The sequence below is a fragment of the Hyperolius riggenbachi genome, chromosome 2 (assembly GCF_040937935.1).
Source record: "Hyperolius riggenbachi isolate aHypRig1 chromosome 2, aHypRig1.pri, whole genome shotgun sequence".
NCBI classification, from domain to species: domain Eukaryota; kingdom Metazoa; phylum Chordata; class Amphibia; order Anura; family Hyperoliidae; genus Hyperolius; species Hyperolius riggenbachi.
In genome coordinates, this window is record NC_090647.1 from 133,248,126 (window position 1) to 133,267,502 (window position 19,377).

Sequence of the window (19,377 nt, forward strand, 5' to 3'; positions counted from 1 at the left end):
AGGCTGCCATATTTATTTCCTTTTAAACAATACCTTTCCAATATCAGCCACACAGACACCCAGATCTATTTGAGAAAAGGTTCAGATTTCTCATGGGAAAGGGGGTATCAGCTACTGATTGGGATGAACTTCAATCCTGGGTTAAAGTTCATATTTAAGGTAAAAAATAAGTAAGGTGAGATAATTAATGAGAAAAGCTTTGTGAATCAACCCCGTGTCTTTTCTCGTGGGTACACCTGTGTAGCTGTAGATTGCTGTAATCTTAGACTATCACAGCGTAGGCAGTTATTTGCTTTTTTGCTTGGAAGATGCATGCTGGATGACATTTGAGACACCCCGTCATAGCAGTGGCAGGTGCAGTGTACTTATTGTCACACTGTGCAGGGCTTTATTACCTCTGTATCCTGGTTTGGACAATTTATGGCACCTGGCTACTGAAAGGATACAGAAGTATAAAAATGCCATCTGTTCTACCAAATAAATATATTGACTATCACAGCAGTAATGATGGAAATTCTGACTCGCTTGTCTGTCTCCCAGGTGCACCAGCTGTATGACATTGTTCAGAAGTGGGACTCCATGTCTGGCACGTTGCCCCAGGTTGTTCAGAGATTGGTGGCATTGAAGCAGCTCCATGAACAAGGTAACAATGGTTGTCAAGAGAGGAACTGGTACAAGTAGTGTGCTTGTTCTATATCGGGCACAACGCCAGCCATGTTCCTGCTTGGACAGGGAAAGGACTTTTTTGTTCTGCTTCACTTTTAATTTCTCCTCACTTTCCATCTCAATGCCCGGGTCACCCAGGTCAGGCAATGGAAGAGGGAATGGTTTACAGTTAGATACTTTAGGCTTGGGTATCAGAGAGTAAAGGTGCATACACAAATCCCATTTTTGATTGGTCAATCACTGACCATTTTCACCACTTCTACATAGTATGAGGACCAACAGATTTTGAATACTATGAACAAATTGTAAAGGTAAGCTCTCGTACTACATGGAGGAGGTAAAATTGGCCAATTCTTGATCAACCAAAATTGAATGTGTATACCAGGCCTTAAACTAAATAATCTGGTGATATATTAAATAAAACAGTATATCAAAGCCTTCCCTGCACAGCTGAATTTATATAGGCGATAAGGGTAGGATTTTTATACACCACAAAAACTCAAAAATGCATAGAAAAATATGCATTGTATTCTTGGTGTTTTTTTTTTTCTGTGTGGTGAACTGTGCATTAGTGGTTTATTTTCAGTGGATCACAGTCATTTGTATTTAATTTCATGCTTATATGATTCCCTATGGAAATCTACATGCAGTAGCAGGAATACATGCATATGTAAGCAACGTGTATGCGTGTTACAGCTGGGTTCGCGCCAATGGATTCCTGACATGGACAGTCATGGTGCATCCACTGTATCTGTCCATGTAAATGTGGTGTCTGGTGTAACGGGCATATCATAGATACTATGCTATCTATGACATGTGCGTGTTCTGTCTGGTGTCCGGAAAAGTCGCACAAGGTGGTAATTTGTGTTCCACTACTGCAACGTACACATTAGACAGATTCAAAATGGAGGTGTGAACAGATCCTATAGACCATTTTCTGTAATGACGTGACGTCTAACGGATGTTAACAGTTCCTATGTTAGCTATGGTATATAGTCTGTTGTCTCTGTTGTGATAGCGGAACGCAAAGTCCCATCCTGCATGCCTTTTCCATACAGCATAGAAAGCATAGTATCTGTGGCATGTCCATTACAACAGACACCACAATTACATAGATGGGAACAGTGCATCATTCATCAGATCTGGCATGAGTGTGCACATAGCCTTGGACAAAAGTGAGGGGAGTACCGTCTCTAAAACCACAGATCAAACTAAACAACCAAGATCTGAAATAAAACTTGCTGGAAATGCTGCTCCCAAGCCAGTGGTACCAGGTCCTAATATAACATGCAGCATAGATCTTCCAGGCAGTATTGGTGGAGCTTTTCACATAGGAACATTGTTCACTAGTATTGTTTCATGTTAATATGCTGTTACAATCTCTTCTCATCCACCTCTCCTCTGATGCTGTCCCTCTCTGCTAATCCCTCCATTGGCTCCCAATCACCCAAAGGATCCAGTTAAAACTTCTAACACTAGTATACAAAGCTCAACATAGGCTATCCCCTCCATACATTTCCCAATTACACTCCAGATATCATCCATCACAGAAACCTTAGCTCCTCCCAAGAGACAGTCTTGTTATCCAGCTCGGTCACCTCCTCTCACTCTCCCATCCAGAACTTCTCATGAGAGTCACCCCTCCTTTGGAACTCTCTACCACAGCCTATGTGTCATGCTCCGAGCCTAGAAATTTTCAAACGTACCCTCAAGACACACATTTTCAGACAAGCTTATAATTTGCTATAGTTAAAATGTAAATCTCCCTGCCTCATCTCCTCTGTCTACTTCCCCTGTGTCTCAACCCCACTACCCTCTAGCAGAGCAGTATCGACTACCAGGCAAGCTAGATGGGCCTGAGGCCTAGTGGGTGTCAAGGAACCCACCAGGCCACTGTCTCTGACCTCTCTGCACTTCAGCCTACCAAAAAGACCATGAGGGGGGCCCAAATGTACTACCTTGCCCCTTCACATCTTAATCCATCTCTGCCCTCTAAGATTGTAGGCTTGCAAGGGCTGTGACCTCCCTCTTTTGTTTTCTGTTTTATGTCTAATTTATCAGATGAACATCTATGAGTATTGGTGGCGATATTCAAACTACACATCACTTGTATGTTTTGGTACTTCTGTCACTGGTTGTCCTGATTGTACAGTATGTTGAACTACTCACGTATCTGTGCTCCCCATTGATGTATGTTTTGCATTTTGTACAGCACTACAGAATATCTTGGCGCTCTTTAAATAATAATACGTTTTTGAAAATTGAAACAACTAAGATGGACATTTCCTTGCCTTCCAGCTATGCAGTTTGGCCAGCTGATCACTCATCTGGACACGACACAGCAGATGATTGCCAATTCTCTGAAGGACAACAAAAGTGCTCTGGCCGTGGTATGTGAAACTGTGTTGTTTTCTTGTAGAGTAATACTAGGTACCAACTGTTTACAAATGAGAAATAATCTATATGTGCCTGATACTGATTATTTACCACCTTGCGAGAGTGCTCTACTCTCTGCGCAGATCTGATCTAATATCCCTTTCTCCATTGCACTGCAGTATCAAGTTATGGCGTCTGTCATGCTGCCTTTTCTTTAGCATACCCCTACCCACCCATGCCTGTCCACTCCATGTTTTATATAATGATCTTTCCTGGTAAATGGTTGATGAACAGGACATCGATCAAATAGGGCCTCCTCCTTTGATAGATTTTCTTTAGGTTTGATGTTTCTTATTGAGTCTGTTGTTTATTTCATAAAAGGACTGCATCACATGGCAGAGTATTGCCTGACTTTCTTGTAGTAAGAGAATGAGATCTGCAGAAATTGCAGGATGTTACAGGGTGCTCTTCAATAGGCTAAAAATATTCTTGTAATGTGAAATTGATCAGCAGTGTTCAGCTCCACACAATGCTATTATGACAGCGAATTTATCCTATATAATAAAACCCCTGTGTCTCTGCATCCTGTGTGTGCGTGCGTACGTGTGTGTGTGTGTGTGTGTGTGTGTGTGCGTGCGTGCGTGTGTCTGTCCCTGCTTCCAGACTTGACAGTTTGCTGTCTGAGAACCTCATTGCATTGTGGGAAATAACAGCTTTTTCCAACTGCCGAGCAAACATCATCTCCCTGTGTGCATATACTTCGGACATCGGTGGGGGAAGGGCGAGCAGGATGCATCAGTATGCACTTTGCTGGGTGTAGCGGCCCTGGCCTAGCTTCTGTTTTTTAACGGGCGGGCCTTTTTACTAGTTATTTAGAAATGTCAGGTTGTACTCGGTCACCTGTTATTTCAGCATATTTCCAGTAACCAGCTCTCGGTAAATTTTTTTGTGCGACAGCTGTCTGTACTATGTGGGCTATAAGAAACTATGGAGCTGATTCATTAAGCTGCACTGCTATAGCAGCGCAAGCTCCATGACAGCACCGCAAGCTAAATCCAGGGCTGCACACTATGCGTGGTCGTGCAGCGTAGCATCCCTTCCGATGTTAATTACATAGTAAGTATGTTAATTAACATAGTAGCGGCCGTACTAGTGATGTATTGCGGTCGCGATACTTCACAGCAGCTATCGGCATTTAAAGGACACATGTTGCTATGTAAGCAGAAAATGCACAGAAAAACTGACCAGTGGAGACAGGCCCAGAGATATCCCACAGTTTTATGTTATGTCCCATGTCTCGAGTGCTAAAATATATGAACTACTATTGACCCTTTTTTTATCTATCCCCTGCCCTCAGAGGCCCAGCTCTCTGACAGGAAAGTATTTTCTGGCTGTGTAGTCCAACTGGAGAAAAAATGTCAGCTGGATAGCTGAATATTAAAGGAATACTATCAAAGTTGTACTATTTATGGCAAGAGCATGAATCAATATGCCAACAACAGTAAGAATGAACACCCCGCATATGTGTCTTCTGTGCAGTGTTTATTTTTTTTTTTTCTATCAACCTTACTAACGGCATCACCTTAAAAAAACTGACGGCGACAGATAATGGACAAGCTCATTATTTGAAGTGATTCCTCTTTTTGAGTGTGGCAGTGGAATTTCCTATTGTGAGGCTTCCCCACACCAGAGCGCATTGTACAGCGCGCACCCTGCCGAACTAAGGTGCTATGATGAGCGAGAGACAACCGCTCTCACTCCTAATCTGCTCCTCATTGTGAAAGTAACTTCCATGTGCGAGGAGCCGCTGCTTCATTGGTTGTTTGCTGTTGCTAAGCAATAGCAAAAGAGTCGGAGGAGGGCGCATCATTGCTCCAAAAGTAGCTGAAGAAGGGGCTGAAGAGGGGGACTTTATTAGAATAAATTTAAATGTGGGCAGTTGGTGGGCGAAGCTGCAAGTAGTCTGTGGAGAGGTTTCCACAGGCTACTGTAAGGAGAATGAGTCCAGCAGATTACTGAAAGGGATTTTGATGCACCCTCCTTTGGCTCCTTCTCCGGCTCTTTTCGGAACATTGACGCACCCTCCTCCAGCTCATTCGTTTGCCGTTGCACACAGAAGTTACTTTCACGATGAGGAGCAGATAAGGCGTGAGGGCGGTTGACTCTCGCTCATCATAGAACCTTAGTTTGGCGGGGCGCGCGCTGTACAATGCGCTCTGGTGTGGGGGAGCCTCACAATAGGAGATTCCACTGCCACACTCAAAAAGAGGAATCACCTCAAATAATGAGCTCATCTATTATCTGTCGCCGTCAGTTTTTTTAAAGGGAACCTAAACTGAGAAGGATATGGATTTTTCCTTTTAAAATAATTCCAGTTGCCTGACTCTACTGCTGATCCTGTATCTCTAATACTTTTGGCCACAGCCCCTGAACAAGCATGCAGATCAGGTGCTCTGACTGAAGTCAGACTGGATTAGCTGCATTTTTGTTTCAGGTGTGTGATTTAGCCACTACTGCAGCCAAAAGAATTCAGCAGGACTACCAGGAAACTGGTATTGTTTAAAGCCAATGGGTACCGGTAAAAAAAAAGAAAAAGTCAGATACTCACCTAAGGAGAGGGAAGGCTCGGTCCTAATGAGCCTTCCCTCTCCTCTCCCGCTGCCCTCGGTGCTGTGCTGGCTCCCCCGTTCGTGTCCGCCGCCGCAGGGACTTCGGAGGTCTTCGGGAGCACTCGGGCTTCCGAAGACGGGCCGCTCCATACTACGTACGCGTGAGCGCGTCATAGAGGGCGCTCGCGCATGCGTAGTATGGAGCAGCCGCGTCATCGGCAGCCCGAGTGCTCCCGAAGGCTTCCGAAAGCTCCCGAAGGCATGCGGAAGTGGCAATATTTGACCGAACTGGTCGAATACTGCCACGGGGGATCCTGCGCGGGACCGGGCACCGGGAGAGGAGAGGGAAGGCTCGTTAGGACCGAGCCTTCCCTCTCCTTAGGTGAGTATCTGACTTTTTCTTTTTTTTTACCGGTAAACATTCACTTTAAAATGAAAAATCCATATCCCTCTCAGTTTAGGTTCCCTTTAAAGTGAACCTTAAGTCCACTATCAAAAATGAGATTTACTCACCTGGGGCTTCCCTCAGCCCCCAGCAGCCGATCGGTACCCTCGCAGCCCCGCTCTGACGCTCCAGGACCCGCCGGCGAACACTTCCGGTTTGGCCATCACCGGCCGACAGGCATGGGAACGCGAAGAATCACTCACGTTCCCATGCCTGTCAGCCGGTGACGGCCAAACCGGAAGTGTTCGCCGGCGGGTCCTGGAGCGTCAGAGCGGGGCTGTTAGGGCACCGATCGGCTGCTGGGGGCTGAGGGAAGCCCCAGGTGAGTAAATCTCATTTTTTATAGTTGACTTAAGGATCACTTTAAGAGGTTGCCGTCAGTAAGGTTGATAGAAAAAAAATAAACACTGCACAGAAGAAACATATGTTGTGTTCATTCTTACTGTTGTTGGCATCTTGATTCATGCTGTTGCCATAAATAGTACAACTTTGATAATATTCCTTTAATTCTTTCAGGCAGAGAAAGAAGAAAAGCAACACAGCATATTTATCAGGGCTGTGGAGTCGGAGTTGGAGTCGAGGAGTCGGAGTCGGGGCAATTTTGGGCACTCGGAGTTGGAGTCGTTAACTCCATAAACTGAGCAGTCGGGAGTCAGATGATTTTTGTACAAAATCCACAGCCCTGTTAAGTATTAGACTAAGGAGTCGGAGTTGAGGAGTCTGAGTCGAGGAGTCGGAGCCAGAGCCATTTTGGGTACCCGGAGTCGGAGTCGTGGTTTCATAAACTGAGGAGTCGGAGTTGGAGTCGGAAGATTTTTGTACCGACTCCACAGCCCTGATATTTATTTGTGCGCTTGGCACTGTATATACACGTCTGTCTCATGTCACTTAAGCTTCCCTTTAAGGCTGCATGGTGGGTAACCTCACTGCCAGCCAAGGTACTTGGTGACCTGCTAGAGGATCCTTTACTAAACTGGTGGGAAGTGCAACTAACCTGGGTACTGCAGGCATGCCTTTTGCCAGACCTGTCATGTAGTTTGTATTGTAAAAACACATTTATCTAGATGATGAATTAGGACTGTGACACGTACACAAGAAAATGATTGTTTATGGGATGAGTAATGATTATATATACACAACTATGTCAGCAAGACGTTCCACTTGAATTAAAAACTGATACAGGTGTATTTTTCTCTGAGCAGGTCCAGAAGGCCATGAAGGAGAATTTAGCTACAGTGGAGGACAACTTCTCTACTATTGACTCCAGGATAAAGAAGCTGGGCAAATGAGCAACATCAGATCTTTACTATCCCCATTCCCTTCAACAAGAATGAGTTTCTGCAAACGCTGCACTATGAAATGACTCCAGATCAACCCCCATGACTAAACAGAAGGTTTTACTATTGTGTATATATGCCTATAGTCTTGTTGGCCTCCAGTTTTACCCATTCCTCAGCTCCTTCCCTGCGTATGCTTCCTGCTCCTCTCCTGTACCCACCCTTGCACGGGACCCTCATGTGCCTACCGGATCAGGTGCTCTTCCCGTGGTCCAAGCGCTTGAGAACTATACTTCAAGGTGTTGCGTTTGCATGTTGGTTGCAATGCGGATGGGAAGAATAGGACAGGGATGAGAGAACTTTCTATGCCTTTTATTTATATCTGTATGTTGTTCCTGTTAAACCCTCCAGTGCAGAACGTCCGTCAGTGGCTAACTGAACAAAACACTGAGATTAATATAACAATTTTTTGCTGGCTTGAGGGAAACTGTCTACACTAACTGTCCTCTCTCGAAATAAACATAAAGTACATTATATTGAAGATGGATTGACTCTGAATAGTGTTTTCCTGCTTGTTATGTCAAATTAATTTTGATTGGTTTGTAAGCCCAACAATAGTGACATAAAGTGCTGCTGCAGTTAACACACATACTTTGATTTGGATAGCCTGGAAATGAATTAGAGCTTCTTTCAGGCTTTCAATAATGTTTTTGGTCCCATGGGGAGAGGGAGGGGGAGGTCCTTAGTATCTCTTCCAGTGTTAGTTGCCACCAAGGAAGAAAATGATTTGCATAATTTTCACAGCCAGCATTGGAGCAGGAAATGTAGGCCATTGTTCCAGTGGGAACAAGTTTTCTGGGAACTTGTGTGAAAGTTGGCTTTCTATTGGCCCAGGAAGTAAGGGGAAATCCTAAAAACAGGGACCCCACCCCTTCCCTCACACACACCCACCTCTCCCCTGCCTCACACTAACCTCTCCCTCTCCAGTGCCCAACACTAACCTCCCCCTAGAAGTAGTGCCCCACTAACATGCAGGATAATGCCAAATTTGTATGCACATTTATGCAGTTTGAAAATGGACCAATCGAATCCCACCTTTGCATTAATGTGAATACAAAATCTACATAATCCTGCATCAACTATCAACCCGGTATTATTTACAGCTCATTGACCATCCAAACTGACCACTATTGTATCTCCAACTTTGAGTTTGCTCAGCCCCTCGCTGAAATAAAATGTATATTTCTCCCACAGTTAAATGTGCTATAAAATACTTTTCTCCTATGTTGCTGTCATACAGTAGGTAAAAGAATTCTGACATAACCGACTGGTATTGGTCTATTCCATTTCCTCTTGGGTGATTTTCAGGGTTTTCTTTATTCTCAAAAGCACTTAGTAAATGGCAGTTGTTCAGTCCAACTGCCAGAAAAGTGTGCAAACAGGTAGGAGGGTGGCATGTATCTTTGTTATAGATCCTTTCCAGGTAGAGCTTTTGTAAAGAATAAATGAAATACTGTAAATCCCCCATGAAGAGATGGACTAGTCAAAAACCTGTCAGATTTATACTAACTACTGTAAGGGACAGCCACATAGGAGAAAAGTAATTTTATAGCTCATTTTACTCTGGAAGAAATCTACTTCTTATTTGTATGTGTTTACATGTATTTTAACTTTAACAATGTTTAAGAATAGTCAGAAAACATAAATTCTACAAAATTTTCAAAATATTTTCATCTGTTAAATGAAAGCCACTTCAACATAAAAATCTACAATTCACAAATGTTTGCCTTGTTTTCCTTTTATTTTATACAACAAAATATTTAAAAATAACGGAGGAGTATTTTACATGGAAACGTAGAGATTGATACAAAATTGTTCTTGTTTTTTTGCCTTAGAAGTAAACAAGACAAATGGGACTTTACAATATTTACAGACACAAATAATTTATACATTTACATAATAGAGTATACACAATAATTCCATCCCTGCTGAAGAGGTCTGAACCGCATTCCTTGTGAAATGCTTTGCAACGTCCATAGGGAAGGAGAATTAAGTCACTTGTCCCCCTTAAAGTGGATCCGAGATAAACTTTTACTCATTGCATAATTGTGTTCCTTTCATGTAGTTTATAGGGCATTCCTCAAACCAAAAGCTTTTTTTGTTTTGTTTTAATACTCTAATTCCCTATAAACTAAACAAGCCTCACCCACAGCTTTTTCACAGTGCCTTGGCACTGTAGCAAGGGCTTATGGGAGTTCAGTCTGGGCAGGAGGAGGTTACTAGCCAGATATTTCAGAGGCAGAGGGGAGGAGGAGAGGGGACTGAATTAATCACACAGGCAAGCTGATACATTGTCACAGGCTGAGAGCTGTCTGCAGCTAGATTTGCTGTGTAAACTATCTGAACTTTAGATAAGATATATAGACAAGTTACTTGTTCTAGTTAGTTTTTCATCTCGGATCCGCTTTAATCACTCTTTATTGAACTACATGTAGTGTGCAGTAACCGGCTCTGAGTGTAGCGCTTAGCGAGTTTGGGAACAAACAGTCCATCTGTACAGAGATTACTGTTTGGAACTCTACAGTGTTTCTTTAAGTTGTGAAATACAACAAAACTCCAATTAGATGGAAGGTGGTTGGTTCTAGAATAGATTTGAAATACTGACGCAAAAGTACCCATCGTAATCTTGGCTTGGACTACATACTAGGCAATGCTGTCATATGGCTTTTGTCTGCTGAATGATCTGCCAGGAGTGCTATACCTCAAAGCAGGGACTGAGAGCCGGAAACATGACTCCTCTCAAGCCAACCACTAGTAAAAGTTATTGGATCGACTGTTGTACTCCTAATAAAGTGTTCTATTTGGAAGGCCTTGCAGTTTAACCTATGGGTAGTTCCTAGCCTGGGCCCGTTATATTACATGTGGCCAGAATATGAGCCTGTCAGCGTGTGTAAGGTCATGAGTGAAAGCTTGCACATACATCATGAAAGGTTTTTAGCTAATTTTTGCAATGAGAAAATTTTAATGAACCTAGCAGAGAATTATTGTAAATATTGTTTTACTGTGAGATAGTAACCAAAAACTAGAAAAAAATGTCTAAAAGCTGACCGCCATGTAGACTGAAAGTGAATCCTGTATTGTGTGTTAAAAAAAAAAAAAAATCTAGTAACCCTTGCATTAGCTGCATTCTTGCTCATCTATGGTTGCTTATTTGTAAAAAAAAAAAAAAAATGGCCAGGACCCCTTCATAAGAAAGGGGGTTTGGCCACTCTGGCACCCATGCTACTCCCATATGACTGTACTCCAGGCTCTGGTACAGAGGCTGGTGGATAACATCAAGGGGTGTGTGCCTGCCAAAGACAGGGCTTGCTACAGCTCCAAGGGTATTGCTTGCTATTTGTACTGATGTGTGTGTAGCAAGTAAAGTATGGCAGGAGGTACAGGATTATAATCTATGTTGTGCCAGGGTACATGGTTCTGCATTATTTCTGTGAATATTTTAGGTAGGTATGGCTCTTTCATCCCATTTTAAAATAATTTTCACTGATGAATCCTATATTTACAATGCAGGAAAGGCAATGTGAGCATAGGAAGGGGCTGCTGCAGTAGGACAGAAGCCACATAGGTACAGTATACGCTACTGTTGTGACTCTTATCTCTCCACACGGAACTATCTGGCAAACACATGTTCAGGACCCAACCTGTCTGTCTCTGCAAGTAATAGGTCTGATGTGAATTCATAGCATTTTTTTCTTCTTTTTTTTTTTATGGAAAAAAAGTCCAAAATCTCACGTCTGTTGGAATAGCCTCAGATTTTGCAGCTGAAAATTGTTGTGTAAAAGGACTCCAGTACCAGAATTATGGTATTTTTCTTACACCAGAGATATTGAATTTATTTTAAAGGAAAACTCTACATTTGCTTTTGGGGATAAAATTCTCTCTATCCTGCTTTTACACCTGCTTTTAAGCTCTTTGCCTTGTTTCGAGGAACATACATCAATGGAAACTATTAAACTTTAGGTAAAGATGACAGATCTGTCTTAATGATTGAGGATGGAGTGGGGGGGATGGGGGGAGGATTTAGTGTTAAATACTTACCTGTTCTGACATCATCCCTCCAGGTAGGTGATCACTCTGCCACACAAGTTCACAGGCTCCACGGAAGCAGTGCCCCAGGAGTACTTTAACCTGGGTTTCGCTGGTACCAAGCCTCGGCCGGATTGCTTACTCGGTCCTGAATTGCACCAAAATTCAAAGAGAGGCGGCACACTACTGGCTGCAAAGATGCTTGTATTTGAGGCGCCTGATAAAGGACCTGTGTGTCCGTAACGTGTATTGCTTCTGTTCTCATTACAAGCATATTTGCAGCCAGTAGTGTGCCGCCGCTCTTTGAATTTAGGTGATCACTCTGCCCCCTCTAGGAGCTGCGTCCCTGGCGATATCTCTTTCAAAATCGCTTCCGAGGCTCTGGCCACTCCCATCTGTGTTGCCACAGCCCGCCCCCAGCTCTGCAGCCCCTGCCTAAATTGTTTCTGAGCAGTCTTCGGAAACAAGGCCACGACTGCACTGCTGAGGAGGGTGGTGGAATGTCACCTGTTGCCCGAAAACATCAGATCAGGTGAGTATCTAAAGACAACCTTCACTGAGAGGGATATGGATTTTTCCTTTTAAACAATACCAGGTGCTTGACAGTCCTGCTGATCTCTTTGGCTGCAGTAGAGGCTGAGTCACACACCTGAAACAAGCATGCATCGTATCCAGTCTGACTTCAGTCAGAGCACCTGATGTGCATGCTTGTTGAGGGGCTATAGCTAAAATTATAGACACAGGATCAGCAACAATTTTCAGGCAACTGGTAGGAAAAATCCACATCCTTCTCAGTTTAGGTTTCCTTTAAGCCTGACCTATATGAGAACCACCTGGACAATTCTGTCTGACCTGCCTCCCCTGCACCAATACAGCTACCCTATTCAATGTAATTGAATAGGGTAGCTCTATATGCTAATATTTTATAGTTAAATACTGTATAACCTTACTGTTTTTTTTTTTTTGTTTGTTTTTTTAGGACGTTGTTAAAAAAACAACTTAGATATAGATACTCACCTAAGAGGAATTACCAACAATAAACCACAAAAGACTGGCCATAGAACCCCACTAAATCACAACAATAAATAATCACTTTCTTAAAGTGAATGTTTACCACTTTAAAAATCAAAAAGTCAGATACTCACCTAAGGAGAGGGAAGGCTCGGTCCTAATGAGCCTTCCCTCTCCTCTCCCGGTGCCCGGTCCCGCGCAGGATCCCCCGTAGCAGTATTCGACCAGTTCGGTCAAATACTGCCACTTCCGCAGGCGAAGGGAGCTTTCGGGAGCACTCGGGCTTCCGAAGACGGGCCGCTCCATACTACGCATGCACAAGCGCCCTCTTTGATGCACTCACGCGTGCGTAGTATGGAGCGGCCCGTCTTCAGAAGCCCGAGTGCTCCCGAAGACCTCCGAAGTCCCTGCGGCGGCGGACGCGAACGGGGGAGCCAGCGCAACACCGAGGGCACCGGGAGAGGAGAGGGAAGGCTCATTAGGACCGGGCCTTCCCTCTCCTTAGGTGAGTATTTGACTTTTTTTATTTTTACAGCAGTAACCATTGGCTTTAAAGGGAACCTGAAGTGTGAAGAATATGGTGGCTGCCTTATTTATTTACTTTTAAACAATACCAGTTGCTGATCTTTTTGACTGCAGTACTGTCTGAAGAACACCAGAAACAAGCATGCAGCTAATCTTTTCAGAAGCACCTGATCTGCTGCATGCTTCTTCAGGGTCTATGGCTAAAAGCATTAGAGGCAGAGGATCAGCAGGATAGCCAGGTAACTTGTATTGCTTAAAAGGAAATAAATATTGCAGCCACCATATTCCTTTGACTTTAGGTTCACTTTAAGTCAAATTCATACTAAAACCAATTCTGAATTGAGCAATGGAACAATAAATGAACATATAGCAAAATAAGTAATGCGTAAACAGACAGGGCATCGATATAGCAGCCTCACAACATGTATAATGACTGGTCTAGATAAGCATAATCACATTACAGCATTTCATCAATCCATCTCATACAAATACCTGGTGCAAGTGCATCTGCCATGCTAAAGCCCAATCTACACGATACGATTCTTTGTACGATTTGATTACGATTCTATTTACGATTCGATTAAATCCAACATGTCCGATCAGGATTCGATGCAATTCGATTTGCCATTGTTTTGCAATTGCAAATCGAACTGAATCGAATCGAATCCCTATTGGACATGTCGGATTTAATTGAATCGTAAATAAAATCGTAATCAAATCGTACAAAGAATCGTATCGTGTAGATGGGGCTTAAGAGACACAGGGCCATATGCAATTCACTTTTTCTCCTAGGTGATATTTTCACACCTTGTCATAAAATGCCTTTTAAGCCACCAGCAAGCAAGAAAATACTTAAAATAATTTTAATAGTACTTTTTTTTTTAACTAACTTTTGGTACTTTTTCAATTGTAAAATGCTGAAGAGTTAATTTAAGAGAAGATGAAAATCATCTTTTGGAGAAAAAGTGAATTGCATATGGGACATGGATAGTAAATAATCAATGACAAAGTGACGTAGCAAAGATAAAGTGCCCTGTGCAGGGAGAGGAGGATGACCATGTGGCCACCGTAAAGTGAATCAATAGTGCTAATGAGAAAAAAAAACAAAAACAAGTGGAAATTACAGAAAGAACCGTGGCATCCACAACAAGTGGTGATTGAAGGACCAATTGAGAAAAATGTGTAAGTGCTGTTGGGAGAAGGAAACCGCACCAGTGCCAGAAAACCAGTGCTCTTAAGCCAAGGAGCGATAGTACGGAAAAACACCTCTTACTAGTTCAAGTGCACACTACTGTGCCCACTGCTACCTAAGAGAAGGGAGGGCTCTAAAACCCTTAGACCCTTCCTGCTCCTCTCTGTGCCACTTCGTTCCAGCCTTTGGCTTTAGGGCTCGTTCCCACTATCGCGAATCCGCATGCGTCCAATGCATGCGGATTCGCACATGTAATGCAAGTGGATGGGCCTGTTTCCACTGTAGCGTTGTTGAGGTGCGTTTTTTTCAGCGGTAAAAAAACACACAAAAGAGCCAACGAATTCGCCTGCGAGTGGAATGCATGCGAATCGCCGCTAATGTATTTAATAGGAAATTCGCATGCGGCTATGGTATGCGAATTTTTATGCGAATTCGCATAGGTACCAATGTAAATTCACACAGGCAGTGACATGGTTAAAATCGCATATACCTTCACCTATGCGAATTCGCGGCAAAAAACGCATGGGAAACCGCATCCGCATGCGATTTCATCAGCGGTGGAATCCAGGTGATTCCGCACCGCAATAGTGAAAACAAGCCCTTAATGTCAGAGACCTTCGAGTCTCCTCAGAAGGCCACGGAAGTACTCGGGTCTCCAAGTACTTTAGAAAACTGGAGAGCATGGACTCACGTGCGCAATGCAGAGCCGCTCATCTTTGGAAGTACTCAGAGACCTGAGTACATCCAAGGACACCCAAAGACACAGCAGGTAGGAGATTTGAACAGGGGCCCAGCAGTGGAACGAGGGGACACAGAGCCTTCCCATCTCTTCAGGGAGTATCTAACGGTTTTTGTTTTACGTTACAGTTGTTCTTAAAGAAATTAAAAACTATCACAACAACATAGGATTAGCTATAGATTTTGAACTAACAGTAGTTTCATTTATGCTGAGAGACAGGCTCGGATAGCCAACAGGGTTCAGCTTACTAGCCAACAGTTCTTTGGTTTGTTTTCAAAAGAAGACCCTAATTTGTCTCCTAGAAGATAATTTTTCATCTTCTGTTTAAAATATCTTTCCAGCACTCTGCAATTGAACCAAAAAGTAGGTGAAGATTGGAACTGCTGAAAAAAATTATTCTGAGTATTTTCTTGCTAGCTGGTGGCTTAAAAAGCCTTTTATTGATAAGGTGTGAAATTAGCACTTAGGAAAAAGCGTAGGAGAAACAGTGAATTGAATAAGCACCTATGGATTTTCCTATTGCACTATTTCAACCAACATGGGAAATATGTTAGTATATTAGAAATAGAGTAGCCAGAGGTACCATAAACTCAGGCGTTAGAGTCAAGGTCAAAGGATTTTTCCCCTGCCCACTGAGTGATCTGAACACACTGTGCTAGACTGAAAATCTACCAGGATCTAGGATTCCTTTACTAAACTGGTAGGGAAAACTAACCAGGGTACTGCATTCATACCTTTGGCCAGACATGTTATGTAGCTTGTGTTGTAAAAACACATTAATCTTGATGATGAATAAGGTTTGTCACATACACAAGAAAATGATTGTTTATAGGATGAGTAATTATTATATATACTCTACCATGTCGGTAAGATGTTCCACTTGTAACTGGTAAAGGTGTCTGTTCTCTGAGCAGGTCCAGAAGACCATAAAGGAGAATTTAGCTACGGTGGAGGAAACTAGCATTGACTCCAGAATAAAGAATCTGGGCAAATGAACAACAACCAATCTTTACAATCCCCATTCCCTAAAAAAAATGAATGACCCAACCTCTCCCTCATTACCTCCCCCTAAAAGTGGTGCTCCACTAACAGAAAGTACCACAAAATTGTAGCAGTTTTAAGCTTTTAGGCCTCTTTCATATGGGAGGCTGAACTGTGCAATTGCCCGGCCGCCTGCGAGTGCAATTTAAAGTGAACCTCCGAACTAAAAATCGACTCAGCAGCACTGAAAAAGCTTTGTGTTTCTTTAACAGTTTCACAGCATCAGAACTTTTTCTCTTAGACAAGCCTCATGTTTAGCTGCACAGAAGAAAACTGCCTGGGCTTTTTTCCCCTGATGCTGTGCAAAGCATGATGGGATTTCAGATTTTGTTGCTCTCGTTCTGCTGTTTTGGTGCAATTTTTTTTTTTTTTTACATTTTGAATTTGATATTTGAAGCCTAGCATGTGCAGCTGGGAGGGGTAATCAGGACACAGGATAGTTGGAACTGTGTCTCCTGCTCCTTGTCACCTCCATTCAACCAAAAAGATGGCTGCCCCCATGACAAAGATGGCCGCCCCCAAGAATCACAAACATTTGCCTGTTCTTTTAAAACAGGGTGGGTAAGAGATTATATTACCTATCTATTCTAATTAACATAACTAATGTAACTTGATGACAGTATGATTTAAAAAAACTAACGTTCCCCGTTAAATGCAGCCAAATTGTAGCGGTAGTAACACCACGCATGTCAAGCGGTGACACGCGGTGGTGTTACAGCGCAACAGAGGATCTGACTCATTGGGGTCCACCTGTCTAGTGGCGTTACCTAGCCTGTCAGTTGCCCATGTGAAAGAGGCTTAAAACAAAATTGCCAATACCCCCACCCAGTGTCAAGAAGTTTGTCACTGGTATATAGCTGGTATATAGAGATGGCATGAACTGTGTGTCGGCAAACAACGCATGTTCGCGGACATATGGCATGTTTGACCTGCCCCCTATACATTACAATGGAGACCAAATTTGACCCCTCACCCCAGAGTCAGCAGACACATGACAGCCAATCAGCTATCTGATGCACCTGAACCGCCCCCCACCTATCAGAAAGCCAGCACAGCAGCCATTTTATACTCTGCCTGTGGCTGCTGTGAAGGAGACTAGGGACAGAGCTGTACTGCTATTAAGGAAAGCGTTAGGCCTGTGTTCTATGTTCCCAGTGTAGTTTGTTGCTGCTACAGTACCAATTTACCATCTGCATAACCCCAAGATCTCTTCTAAAGGCTCCGTTTTGATCTTGTGATATTGCTGTTCAGTGTGTCCACATAGTGCACTTTAGCTTTTGTAAACAGATGGTCAGTGCTTAGTGCCACAGTAGTTCAACCTTCTAAGGGCTGTTTTTCTTTTTCTTGCTATTGTTATATTGCAGTTCTGTGCTGTTGGAGACAGGCCTGCTGGTGGTCATGGTAGTGCACCGACTACATAGCTCAGTAATCCTTCACCACCACTACTGGCATCTAGTATCCACCACTGCCCCCTGTATAAGGCTTCAGTGCAGAATCAGTGTTTTTTTGGTCACTTAACGATCATTGAACTACCTCAGCCCGATCATAGGGGCTGGAAAACCGCAATTGCCTGCACTCCTGCAAACGTGCGCACGGCGGCCACTACACAAAGATTGCTGCCAAGAGGAATAACATTTATGGCCTGGAGGTGTCAACTAGTAAAAACAATGATTTGCTCACTTGATATCACTAAAGCTCTTTGTGGTTGTTTGAGGTGCGTTAAACACAGCGTTTTGTCTGTCAGTGTGAACCGGGCCTAACTTTTACACTACCTTATACGCACACTGGATGTTGTAAAGCACTTAATTCCACAAATTTAGGAATGTACTGTTAATTCTGCCCATTAGGGTTTAAAACATGACTCTGGGTCAACAACGTAATTTTAGGTGGGACTTTTGCCATGGATCCCCCTCTGGCATGCCACTGTCCAGGTGTTAGACCCCTTTAAACAACTTTTCCATCACTTTTGTCCCTATAGGTTTTACAATTCCCCTGCCCATTGAAGTCTATGGCAGTTCGCGAACTGTTTCGCGAACTTTTGCAGAAAATTTGCGTTCACGAACTGAAAATGTAATGTACATCACCTCTGGAAATCACATCGTTACGCGTATGTGCGCTGCACTGCCGCTAACATGTTTAACCACTTTGCATCCAGACCTTGTTTCCCCCTTATGGACCAGAGCAGTTTTGACATTTTAGTTATTTCCCTACTTAATCTGCAATAACTTTATTCCTATTTATGGCAGCTAAATGAAATATAGCTTTCATTGTATGGTATTTTTTTTTTTTCTTCAAATTATTTTGTTTTCTGTGCATTTTAATGGAAAAAAGAGGAAAAAGATAGAAAAAAAAACCCACATTATTTCTCAGTTTTACCAATTCCAATTTTAAAATAAACGGTGCTACTGTAGATAAAAACACAAATTTTATTAGGCCATTTCTACAGTTTATCACAAAAAAAAAAAATATGTTCCCGTCACAATTTATGGTGAGTAGATTTGATTCTGAAATAATGCTACAGTGTGTACTTTTCACTATGATATGAGAAAATAAGCATTTTTACTGGTAAAAATCAATTTTATTGGCTCAGGGAACATATATTCCCTTTCACCAATTGGTGCTGCAGCAGATAGTGCTAGAGGTGTGCACAGAAGCAATGCCCAATTGTGCACAGCTTCAGCTACATGACATGTCCTCGTGGCTTACATAAAGTCACAGAGGACATATACTGTAGTAGTGGATAAAGTGGTTAAAAGTCTTGCATCCGAACACACTGAAACCAGCGCAGGAGATTTGGGCGCATCCGGCGCCACCAAAGACCGTAATAGGAATTACTGCTATAGCAGGCACAGAGTAACTTCAGCGCCGTCAGAAGACGGTGCTGAAGTTACTTTTTAAAAGGAATAATTTGGCTTCCAGCAATTGCTGGAAGCCGAATTATTTAACCACTTGAGGACCCACCCTTTACCCCCCCTTAAGGACCAGTGCTGTTTGATGGGATCTGTGCTGGGTGGGCTCTGCAGCCCCCAGCACAGATCAGCGGGCACGCAGAGCGATCAGATCGCCCCCCTTTTTTTCCCCCTATGGGGATGATGTGCAGGGGGGGTCTGATCGCTCCTGCCTGCAGGCATGTTGCGGGGGGGGGGGGGGGGCACCTCAAAGCCCCCCTCCCTCTCCTACCTGTCCCCTCCCCGGTGATCCGGGCTGCACAGGACGCTATCCGTCCTGTGCAGCCAGTGACAGGACGTCCCCTGTCACATGGCGGCGATCCCCGGCCGCTGATTGGCCGGGGATCGCCGATCTGCCTTACGGCGCTGCTGCGCAGCAGCGCCGTACAATGTAAACAAAGCGGATTATTTCCGCTTGTGTTTACATTTAGCCTGCGAGCCGCCATCGGCGGCCCGCAGGCT

The 19,377-nt window shown here is 43.4% G+C and overlaps 1 protein-coding gene across 1 annotated transcript in view; it reads left to right on the forward strand.

Moving 5' to 3' along the window:
* The window catches only part of DCTN2 (dynactin subunit 2), a 53,019-nt gene extending 45,105 nt beyond the window's left edge, over window positions 1-7,914 (forward strand). The window contains exons 12-14 of the mRNA XM_068267437.1: window positions 541-643; window positions 2,965-3,056; window positions 7,299-7,914. Of these exons, the coding sequence (XP_068123538.1) occupies window positions 541-643; window positions 2,965-3,056; window positions 7,299-7,385 (282 nt within the window). The 3' untranslated portion in view covers window positions 7,386-7,914. The remainder of the gene's footprint in view (window positions 1-540; window positions 644-2,964; window positions 3,057-7,298) is intronic.
* The last annotated feature ends 11,463 nt before the right edge of the window (window positions 7,915-19,377 follow it).